The following is an 11822-nucleotide window of genomic DNA, read 5'->3' on the forward strand; positions in this document are numbered from 1 at the left end:
TTTTCCAACAATTACGCTTGAATATCCATGTGCTCAACAACATCAAACCAGTAGCAAATACAAATACACCACCATGAAAATTTTTGCAATTAGGCTTGAATATCCATGTGCCCAATACCACCAAACCAGTAGCAATAACGCCAACAATGTAGTATCTTCTTGCTCGATTTTGTTTCTCTCCAAAAGCCTTGACTTTTTTTAACAAACCCCAGATTACACGATTTTCTTATGAAGGGTGTCGTTCTTCATACCAATCAAAGTAATCACATCCATCCAACTTCTACAAAAATAAGACAACAATTACTAAACAAATACAAGTCAATAAGTAATCAACTAATTAAATAAAAAAATATTACTTTTGAAATCTTACAAGTAAAAAACCTACGCCCTGAATTTTATTGAGTCCAAGAAGTCTTCAATAAAGCTTCATGACCATACTTACAATATCAAAAATCTTTGTCACAAAAAATAGTGGAAGATGAGCTCGACATTGTCAAGCTCAGTTGGAAAAAATAAAAAAAATATGCAAAAAAAATATAAATAATCAAAATAAATTTGGATAGAGAAAAAAAGATGAAGAAGAAAAAAAGATTTGGGAATTTAGGGTTAAATTTTAGCAAGAAGATGAATATCTAAGACAATGGGAGAAAAATAACCGTTGGGGGCCAAATCAGCAAAAATAGAGTTCAATGAGCCTTGGCTACGTGAATTACACACGAGCAACCAACAGGGCAAAAAGTGACAAACTGACACATTTGGTGCTATTTTATTTTACATGTTTAAAATGAACATTGTCTACTTGATGCCTATTTTATTTTAGGTGTTTAAATTGAACACTGTGATGGGTTCCATCTTTTTTATTTCAAGTCATTTTAAATTTTTTACATGTAGTGGAAATTTTTTATGTCTAATGAAAGTTGATTTATTATAATGCAACAGATTGTCCATCTGTTGTAACAAATATTCTACCTGTTCTGACATATAGTTTATCTATTGCAATATGTTGGTCATCTATTGCATTATATCGATGTTTCTATCAAAGTCTATCTGTTGCAACAGTGGAAAAACCTGTTTGATAATTTTCAACAGATTACCTACCTGTTACAACATATGTCTAAATCTGTTTGATATTTTTCAACAGATGTGTCGTTGACGAGTCAAAGGCATATATATATTTTTTACTCACACTCTATCAAATAATAGTATAGAAAGATGTCGAACCCACATAGATTGGTTTTATCTATTCTACGGATGTTTCTTGTTTCAATTACTATTTGAGAAAATCAGAAATAGTTGAATGGTGAATTAACTAATTGTTAGTACATAAACAGATTGTACAAAGAAAATATATTTATATATTTTTTTTCAAATATGTTAAAGGTGTTGGGATTTTGACTTCACTCAATATTTCTATAAAAAGTAAACTCTTTATTCCTTAATTTCTTTTTCTCAAAAATGTATAAATACCTCTTATGATTATATTTATGCTTTATTAATAAACTTGAACAATTAAATGCACTCCTCTCGGTTATACAATTTAATCATCAAAATAGTAATATTAAAGACCCAGAAAAATATATTTGAACTAAAACATGCTCTTTTTGTAGTAAGTCCCTTTTGGTTTACCTTTCTTGTTATAACTAATTAATACACTATTTGCCTCTTTCGATTACAAATAAGTGAAACTAATTATAACATAAATTAGATAGATATCACTAAATAGATATTAACGATCTATTAATACTTCAATTAACGGTATTATTTCTTCCACCTCTCTCAATTACAGAATTAATAATATGTTAATTTGAAGTACAAAATAGATAGATTTAATAAATAAAGCAACATCTAGCTGTAAAGCTGATAAAATTAAATAGAAAGCTTTAGCTCAAGTATGTGAAGTTTAGGAATAATACTTAATATTATATAGAAATGTCAAGATTCATCATTTTCCCAACACAAAAGAAAATTACTCCATCCTAGAATAAGTACTACTAACGAAAATATTCTTTTCCATTAAATAAGAAAATAGAAGAAATATTCAAGAAGAAGAATTCCGATATTTAGTTAAAAGCAGGATCTAGAATAATTTCCAACATTAAATAACTAACATGTAGTAAAAGAAAACTTAAAGAAAATTATTAAGTAGTTGATTCAACTCTTCTCTTTTCTTTGATACTTTCCTTCCTTGTTGAATTCCTATTTATAGGAAATATAATGTAGGTTTCATGGCTTTGTGGAGATATCAAATGTTCTTTCCACTTTAGAGATCATCAATGTTGCGACACTAATTTTTGTTGATGCTCCATTTCATTGTATTTTCATGATTCTACAATATGACTTCATGTTTCCACAATATGACTTTCTTTTTGTTCACTTATTCTTTCAATATTCCTTTCCTGCAAGTTTGTTAGTAAATATGGATAATAGATATATATTATTCATGGGTTTATTTAAAATCTTTGTTTATTTACATATGAAAATATATGAATAATTTATACTTATCAAATTCCCCCATACTTAAATATTTGTTTGTCCTCAAGCAAAAATAATTAATAGTTATAGTGCCTATTTTTTTTTTTTTTTAAATAAATTCATGAGAAATCTTGGAGAAAAAAAATCAATTAAGATCAACCATGAGTTCAAATGACTTTTAACCGTACTCATATTCACTTATTGAGAATTGAAATAACAACATTTCCTAATTCCAAGTGTGTCTCACCAAAGAGAATGCCCATATATCACACAATATATCGATAGTACAAGAAGGGCTTATTCAGAGAAAGTTTTACACTCACTCTCAGCAAAGAAGTATGTCATGTCACCGAAAATACCATAAGCTTGCCTATCATGTGGTTCTCCACTAATATAAGAGTTATTTGAGTTGAGATCATGTAGGACTTTTTTCAAAGTTGTAATATAGGCTTAGGGGCAGGTGTGATACATATGGATAGTAATGACTCAAATTCCTTTTAGGCACTTCATTTATTTTACTGCTTGGACATAGTTGACTTCTACTCCCTTATAACCCATCAACCTATCTCTTTTTTTTTTTCAACAAAGGCTTCTAAAAAAGATTCAATAGTATTCATCAATTTTCTTTCACATGTTTTTCTCTTTTTTTTTTTCTTTTGTAGAACTTAATTTTATGCATTTAGCTTAACTTTTGAAATTCCCAAAAGGAATTAGGTTGCAAAATAGTTGGCTAAGGATTAAAGCTCGGTGAATAATAAAATAAGAATGTTTTATTTTAGGCTCAAAGAGGCTAGCTAGGGATAAGATCATCAAGGTAGGTTTATTTAGGCTATTTATTTAACAAAGATGGCCAACTTTCATTTCTCAATTCAAAATCTACCTAAAATTTTGCCTCGACTCACATTCAAGGCAAGTTCTAGATTTTCAAATAAACATGAGAACTAGGTAATAATCACACAATACACTTGGAACTAGTGAATATATTAATTTCGACCATCAATAAGTAAGTATGAGTTTGGAAAGACGTTCATACAACTCATGAATCATGCTCAATTAAATCGATCTTCCTTAAGTCTCATGATTTTTAAATCAAATCAGGTTTAGCCAACTTATTTAGTAAAAATAACTAAAAGTCTTAAAAAATATTTGATTCAAAATATTACAATCACGACAGAGAAGATTTGATTGACAACTTATTGTTGGGCTTACCTGATATAAGAGGAAGAGAAGAAATACTAAAGGTTAATAATAATAAGGAACTTTACAAAGATATGTCTCTAAGTGTTGTTACAACAAAAAATACCTGTGGTGCAGATTTCACAAACCTTATGAACGAAGCTGCCATTCTTGAGAGGAAAAGATATGATATCCCGAAAGAGATTTAGAATTCCATTGAGAAAGTTTGTTGGAAAGGAAGGAACCATAATGGCAGATGGAAAGAACAAGATTCTAGCTAGTTGTATATCATAAAGTTGGATATGGTGTCTGCGCAACATTGACCCCTGGCCATGATGTAGTATAGAAATTCACATTAATCCCAAGGATCTTTCGATCTTCCATGGTCCATTCCTGATGAATATCCAACCCTAATTTCTAAGGAGTCACTCTTTGCTTGAATATTGGGAGGCTCAGGAGGTAGGATAGTAGAGAAATAAAAATAATAATAATTTACTAGCACAAGACTTAAAACAAATGACTCATCTAGCAAGACAGATGGTGATAATGTTCAGGACGTCTGAAAGTCCATGGGCGTAAGTGATCCATCATCACAAAGTAACGATCTGGTGCTGAGAATAATAGCAGGAAATTAAACTAGCAAAAGACATCGATATAGCCGTAAGGAATAGAAATTTAAGTGTTCCTAATAAAACTGACCAAAGTCTAAACACCTTCAATGATTGAAGCCAACACGAAGAAAGAAAACAAATAAATAAATAAATAAATAATAATAATAATAAAATAAATATAAACTGGACATAGATAGATATTTGCATAGACCAAGCTAATGTAAGTACAACATATAAAACATAGAATTATAGGTGCATCGGGAGGAAGAATCCTGGCAATACTAATGCAAGACTTTACTTTTGAAGTGAAACACAATTTATTCAAATACAAAAGTGAACCATAAGAAAAATAGCATGCATAATCCATTAATATTCTACATGAACAAACAATAATAATTGACTTCAGCCACCTATGACAATACAAGTAGGTATAGCAATCCAAAAATGAAATATTTATCCTGGTAACTTTTGAGGATGAGTATGAAAATCAACTATTAACTTCCTTCACATAGCAGTAAACAACTTTGAGCAACATAGAAAAAGTATATATCTATTCACAAAAATAAGTCCTAAAAGACTACCTTGACTTTGATATAGAAGAAAAATAACAAGAAACATAAAAAAAAGTGTTGCAGACCAAACACTCAAGTGTTTGAATGTACATGGAGCCATAACTTCATTATAGTTGGACATTAACTGACCTATGCCATATTAAACTACAACGTTGTATTTAAAAAAGAATTAATGTAAAAAGCCAAATGCAACCTTTGGACTATATCTCTGTGAGTGATACTGTCTGATACAGTTCTAAATTTTACAAAGCAAGAGAACTAAAGCACCAGCAGCATATACATTTCACGAGATACCTGTCATTTCTTGACTCTCACCAACACCATATATATATCATTAATTCTTCGATGTTAACGGCTTTCCTTGAATCAGGAATTTGCTTTCACGTGCTAAGCGCAATAAAAGTTAATGAGCTGATACTAGTCTATAGAGAAAGTGCAAAGGATTATTACTTTTCTAGTTCACTCTGATTATGTAGATCTTTATGGTCAATGCCCAAAATTCTAAGATGTTTTCTGGACATATACGTTCAAGTTATCATCAAGTTATATAGATCGATAAGACATGACTGCAAATTATCTTTGCTTCTGTCAAGAAATTCTTTTGTTTCCACATCAAGATCTTGTTAAAATAGTGAAACTAAAAATATTGTAAAATGGTAATTTGGTTTTACCCGTAATACGCAGAAATAGGCTTCCCTTTCTCTGCCCCAATCTCCTATGGTATAATTGGACCTCGAATGATCATGTCCACATCCAATATGACAACCCAATCAACATTATCAGCCTCTTCATTGTATTTAAGCCAGTGAACAACTCTAGCTGGTTTGTTATTGCAGGATATCTTCTATATTTGAGATTTGAACATAACACTATCCACATTTAGTAAATCATCCATCTGATCATATCCCTTCTTAACATCCAAAGTTATTTCCATTTCAAAGGCCCCACTTGGTTTTTTCTTATTGGCTGACAAATCCACCTCACCAACATGATTCTTGGTCCTCCTTGATTTGGGGTCTTCACATCATTTCTTTCCAAAAGAAGAAGAATGAAAATTAATTTAATTACATAAATTATTCTACTACAAAGTAAAATTATTTATCATAATTTTATCACAATATGTGTATAACTATATATATATATATATAGAATCACTAATTTTTATTTACTTTCTATATCTATATAATTTTTTTTTTTGAAATTCAAAGCAATAAAATTAACTACATAAGCTACTATTATCATAATTAATGTATATAAATAAGTAAAAGTAGAACTTAATATATTTATTTATATAGCATTATTTTTGAAAGGCGTTAGCATATATATATATATATATATATATATATATATATATAAATATATATTTCTTTATTTACACATTATTTAAAAGCCTAATATATTTATGTGTATATAATATATTTTCTTGCTTGAAAAAAATTTAATTTTTTATTTTATTTTAAAATATATATAATTACTTGCTTGAAATAAAACAAGAGGTAGTTCTGAATTTAACGTCGTCAGCTCGACTTATTATTATGTGTATATATCTATTAAGTAAAAAGAACCGTTGAAGCCTGTTTGTCAAAGATTCTGGTGATATAAGATTTCAATCGATGCCCGTTTACTTTAAATTTTTCTCCTTCATCTATGCATTGTATTTCAAAAGCACCATATGGGGTTACTTTTTTTATGATGTATGGTCATGTCCAAAGTGACTTGAATTTTTCAAGAAATAATCTCAATTGGCTATTGTACAATAGAACTTGATCTCCAAGTTTATAATCCTTATGGCGAATATGGTTATCATGCCATTTTTTTGTTTTTTCTTTGTACAACTTTGCATTTTCATAAGCTTCAAGCCTGAATTCATCCAATTCATCAAGCAGCAACAAAAGATTTTTACCTTCATCTAATAAATTTAGATTTAATAATTTTATCGCCCAATATGCTTTATGTTCCAATTCCACAGGTAAATGATAAGCTTTTCCGAAAACTAATCTGTAAAGAGATGTGCCTATGGGTGTTTTGAAAGCAGTTCTGTAAGCCCATAAAACATCATCTAATTTTAAAGACCAATCTTTTCGGGATGACCCAACAGTCTTTTCTAAAATTCTTTTTAATTCTCTGTTGGATACCTCTACTTGCCCGCTTGTTTGAGCGTGATATGGAGTTCCTATTTTATGAGTTACTCCATACCTTGACAACAAATTAGCGAATTGCTTGTTTATAAAATGGTTCCCTGATCACTTATGATAACTCGTGGGGTCCCAAACCAAGAGAAAATATTTTTTTTAAGAAAATTACAAACAACACGAGCATCATTTTTCTTAGTAGCTACTGCTTCTACCTATCTTGAAACATAGTCAACAGCTATTAAAATATATTCAAAACCATTTAACGGAGGAAATGGACCCATAAAATCAATACCCCAAATATCAAATATTTCACAAACAAGAATAGAGTTAAGAGGCATTTCATCCCTTTTTGAAATGTTACCGCTTCTTTGACATTTATCGCACGTGGCGATATAATTTCTTGCATCTTTGAAAAGAGTAGGCCATAATAAACCTAGTTCAAGTACTTTTGTTACCGTCTTTCTTCCTCCATAATGACCTCCTACTGCCCTATCATGACTGTGCGTTAAGATGTTATTCAGTTCTATCTCTGGTACACATCTTCTGATTATTTCATCTGCACAAAATTTAAACAAGTAAGGATCTTCCCAATAATAATGTTGTGCATCTTTTTTAAGCTTTTTCTTTGTTCATACAAAAATTTTTTTGGGATCCATCCTCCAGCTAAATAATTAGCAATGTTAGCAAACCAAGGTGGTTGATTTATAGCTGATGTGATCGCATAAATATGTTCATCAGGAAATTTTTCCTAAATTTCATATGACTCGATAGGAGGATTTTCCAAATGTGACAAATGATCAGCTACCTGATTTTCAGTTCCTTTTCTATCTTTTATTTCGAGATCAAATTCTTGTAAAAGAAGTATCCATCTTAGAAATCTAGGTCTGGCATCCTATTTTGTTAAGAGATACTTTAAAGATACATGATCAGTGAATACTGTGACTTTTGCTCCTATTAGATAGGAATGAAATTTGTTAAATACAAATACTACTGCTAGCAGTTCTTTTTCAGTTGTGGCATAATTTCTTTGGGCTTCATTGAGAATTCTACTAGCATAGTAGATAGGCCTAAAAATCTTGTCTTTCCTATGTCCTAATACAGCTCCAAATGCTGTATCACTTGCATCACACATTATCTCAAAGGGTTTGCTCTAATCAGGGGACACAACTATTGGAGCATTAGACAACTGTACATTAAGAATCTCAAATTCTTTCCTATAATCATCTGAAAATTCAAACTTCACACTTTCATTAATAGGTTAGTCAGAGGTTTTGAAACTTTTGAAAAATCTTTTATAAACCTTCTGTAAAAACCTGCATGTCCTAAGAAACTTCTAATGCCTTTAACAGTAATGGGAGGGGGTAATCCTGCTATAAGATCAATTTTCACTTTATCAACTTCTATTCCTTTAGCAGTAATTTTATGACCTAAAACAATTCCCTCTGTTACCATAAAATGATATTTTTCCCAATTAAGAACCAGTTTTGTCTCTTCACATCTTCTAAGCACCAATGTTAAATGATAAAGACAATCTTTAAATGTCTTACCAAAAAGTGTGAAATCAATCCATGAATATTTCAAGAAACTTTTCATTCATGCATGAGAAAATTGCTGACATGCAACACTGAAATGTAGCAAGAGCATTGCATAGTTCAAATGGCATTTTTCAATAAGCATACGTACCTTGGGGGCATGTAAATATGGTTTTATCCTAATCTTCTGGAGCAATTGATATTTGATTGTATTCAGAATACCCATTAAGTAAACAGTAAAATCTATGTCCTGCTATTCTCTCAAGTATTTGATCAATAAAAGGTAGAGGAAAATGATCTTTTCTTGTAACCTTATTAAGTTGTCTATAATAAATACAGACTCTCCATCCTGTGACAGTTATGGTAGGTATGAGTTCATTATTGTCATTTTTAATCATTGTTATACCTCCCTTTTTTGGTACCACCTGCACAGGACTCACTCAAGGACTGCCAGATATTGGATAAATAATACCTGCTGCTAGAAGTTTTATCACTTTATTCTTGACAACTTCTTACATTTTTGGGTTTAGTCTTCGTTGAGGTTGGACTATTGGTTTGTAATTATCTTCCATGAGGATCCTATGTGTGCAAATAGATGGACTTATTCCTTTGATATCAGCTATAGTCCACCCGATTGCTCTTTTATGTTTTTTCAATACTCTAATTAGTTTATTTTCTTGTTCTGTAGTCAAAGAAGAGGATATAATTATTGGTATAATTTAGATTCAAGAAATATATATTTCAGATGAGATGGAAGTGTTTTGAGTTCAATTTTTGGTTGAACTTCTTCTGGTTAGTTTTCCACATTTACTATATTTTCTTCTAGCATTTTCTCTTCTTTTTTATTATGGGATCATCATCATTTGTCGTACCTGACTTGGCCAAACATCTTTTCAATGAATCAGTAATCAATTAATCATCTTTGTATTCATCTGTAAGGTCATCTACCAAGTCAATATGAAAACAAGAAGATGATGGACCATCCTCAGGAAATTTTATTATTTTTTGCATGTCAAAAATTACTCGTTCTTCATCAACTCGCAGTATTAATTGTCCTTGATGGACATCAATAATTGCTCTTCCTGTTGCAAGAAATGGTCTACCTAGAATCAATGGTACCTCAGTGTTCTCTTCCATTTCAAGTACTATAAAATCTACAGGAAATGCAAATTTATCGACTCTTACGAGAACATCTTCAATTATTCCTTTTGGCTTTTTAGTACTTTGGTCGGCCAATTGAAGAGATACTCCAGTATCATTTATCTTACCAAGTTCTAGCTTTTTGAAAATTGAAAATGGCATTAGATTTATTGAAGCACCTGAATCGCATAATGCTTTTTCAAAATGAGCGCCTCCTAAGGTACAAGGAATTGTAAAACTTCCTGGGTCACCAAGTTTTTGTGGAAGCTTATTTTGAAGTATAACACTATATTTCTTTGTAAGCTTAACCACTGAAACTTCTTCCAATTTTCTTTTACTCGACAAAATCTCTTTAAGAAATTTAGCATATGAAGGCATTTGTGACAAAGCATCTGTGTAAGGTATGTTAATGTAAAGTTGTTTTAAGATTTCCAGAAACTTTAAAAATTGTTTGTCAAGTTTTTCTCTTTTCATCTTTTTGGGGAAAAGAAAGAGGTACAGAGTGAGGATTTATGATTAATTCATTTTCCTGCACTTTTTTTTCTTTAATTCTTTGTTTTTTTGAATATTCAGATTTCTCATTTTTTTCACCTTCATTTACCTGTTCCACTTCTCGCGTACTTTCTTGTCGGCTTGCATATGAATCATTAAGATTTTTACCCGAGTGCAAAGAGATGGCTTTAAGATGTTTCTTTGGATTTTTCTCAGTGTTACTTGGTAGAGCACCTTGAATTTGTCTTGATATGAGTGTTGCTAATTGACTTACCTGAATTTCCAAATTCTTGATGGCTGAATGATGACTTTTAATTTTTTCATCAGTTGTGTTAATGAATTTGTTCATCATTTCTTCAAGGCTCTGTTGGTGGGCTCTTTGAGGTTGTTGTTGGTATTACAGATAATTGTGTTGCCCTTTCATCTGATTTTGAAAGTCAGATATGGTCCCTGCACTTGCTGTTTTTGATTAAAATATTTTTGAGGATTTTCAGCACCATTAGGATTACTCCATTGAAATCCAGGATATTTATGTGCCATGGAGCTACCAAATGGATAATTATTCTTGTAACCAATTACATTTACATGTTCTTCATTTTGTATTGAAGCTTGACATTCATGATTAGGGTGATTACCTTCACAAACATCATAGTTTTCAAGTTGGGGAGATAATTGAGTGCTTACCTGAAAAGTCTCAAATTTTTGTGTGAGAGCTGTGATCTGTTGTGTCAATGAATTTAAAGCTTCAACCTGATTGAATCCTGCTGCTTTCTTGATTATTATTCTATCAGATGGCCATTGCACTGTATTTTCTGAAATTTCATTAAGTAGTTGTATGGCTTCTACAGTGGTTTTGCTCATTATGGATCCACCTGAAGCTGCATCAATTACGTTTCTAGCAGAGGGTTTAAGACCATGATAAAAAATATATAAAATGTCAGGATCTAAAATTCCATGGTGTGGATATTTTCTTAACATTGCTCTTAGTTTTTCCCATGCCTGATAAACAGATTCAGTATCCGTTTGTAAAAAATTATTAATTTCTTGCTTCATTTTAATTGTTTTTGCAAGAGAAAAGTATTTGTTAAGAAATTTTTAGGTCATCTGGTCCCATGTAGTGATGGAACCTCTTGGTAAACTTCGCAACCATGTCTTGGATTCTCCTTTTAATGAAAAAGAAAAAAGTCGTAATCTGATAGCATCTGTTGTGACCTCATTGTACTTACATGTTTCAACTAACTCAAGAAAATCAATTAGGTGGGTGTGAGGGTCTTTACTTATATCACCTGTGAATTGACATGAATTTTGGATTGTCTGAATCAATCTTGTGCGAATTTCAAAGTTATTTGCTGCTACTGGTGGTCCCTTACACTTGATTCTTCTTCAAAGTGATCTGGTCTTGCATAATCTCTAAGTATCCTATCACGTCGTGGTGCCACCTCATCAAACTGTTCTTCCACTTGATGTGCTGGAGGTGGATTGTTGTTATTGTTAAGCTCGTCGCCCTCCATTTCTTGTTGTAAAGACACTTGAGATTATGCAGCCTGTTCTTTTCATAACAAACGTAAGAATTTTTCAATTTCAGGATTGTATGATACTAATTCTCTTGAAGAAGAACGGGTCATACACTTTTTGAAATTGCAACTTAAAATTAAAATAATAAAAAAAACTCAAATTAGTAGTAAAACAATT

At 31.1% G+C, this 11822-nt stretch overlaps 1 protein-coding gene across 1 annotated transcript; it reads right to left on the minus strand.

Annotated features, from left to right (window-relative positions):
• Window positions 1–9410: 9410 nt before the first annotated feature.
• On the minus strand, window positions 9411–10482 carry LOC124888917. The gene is made up of 2 exons (XM_047400202.1): window positions 10230–10482; window positions 9411–10030 (listed from the first exon to the last, which is right to left on the minus strand). The coding sequence occupies exons 1-2, from the start codon at window positions 10480–10482 to the stop codon at window positions 9411–9413; spliced, it is 873 nt and encodes a 290-aa protein (XP_047256158.1).
• Between the last annotated feature and the right edge of the window lie 1340 nt (window positions 10483–11822).

Source organism: Capsicum annuum, chromosome 11, assembly GCF_002878395.1.
Source record: "Capsicum annuum cultivar UCD-10X-F1 chromosome 11, UCD10Xv1.1, whole genome shotgun sequence".
NCBI lineage: Eukaryota > Viridiplantae > Streptophyta > Magnoliopsida > Solanales > Solanaceae > Capsicum > Capsicum annuum.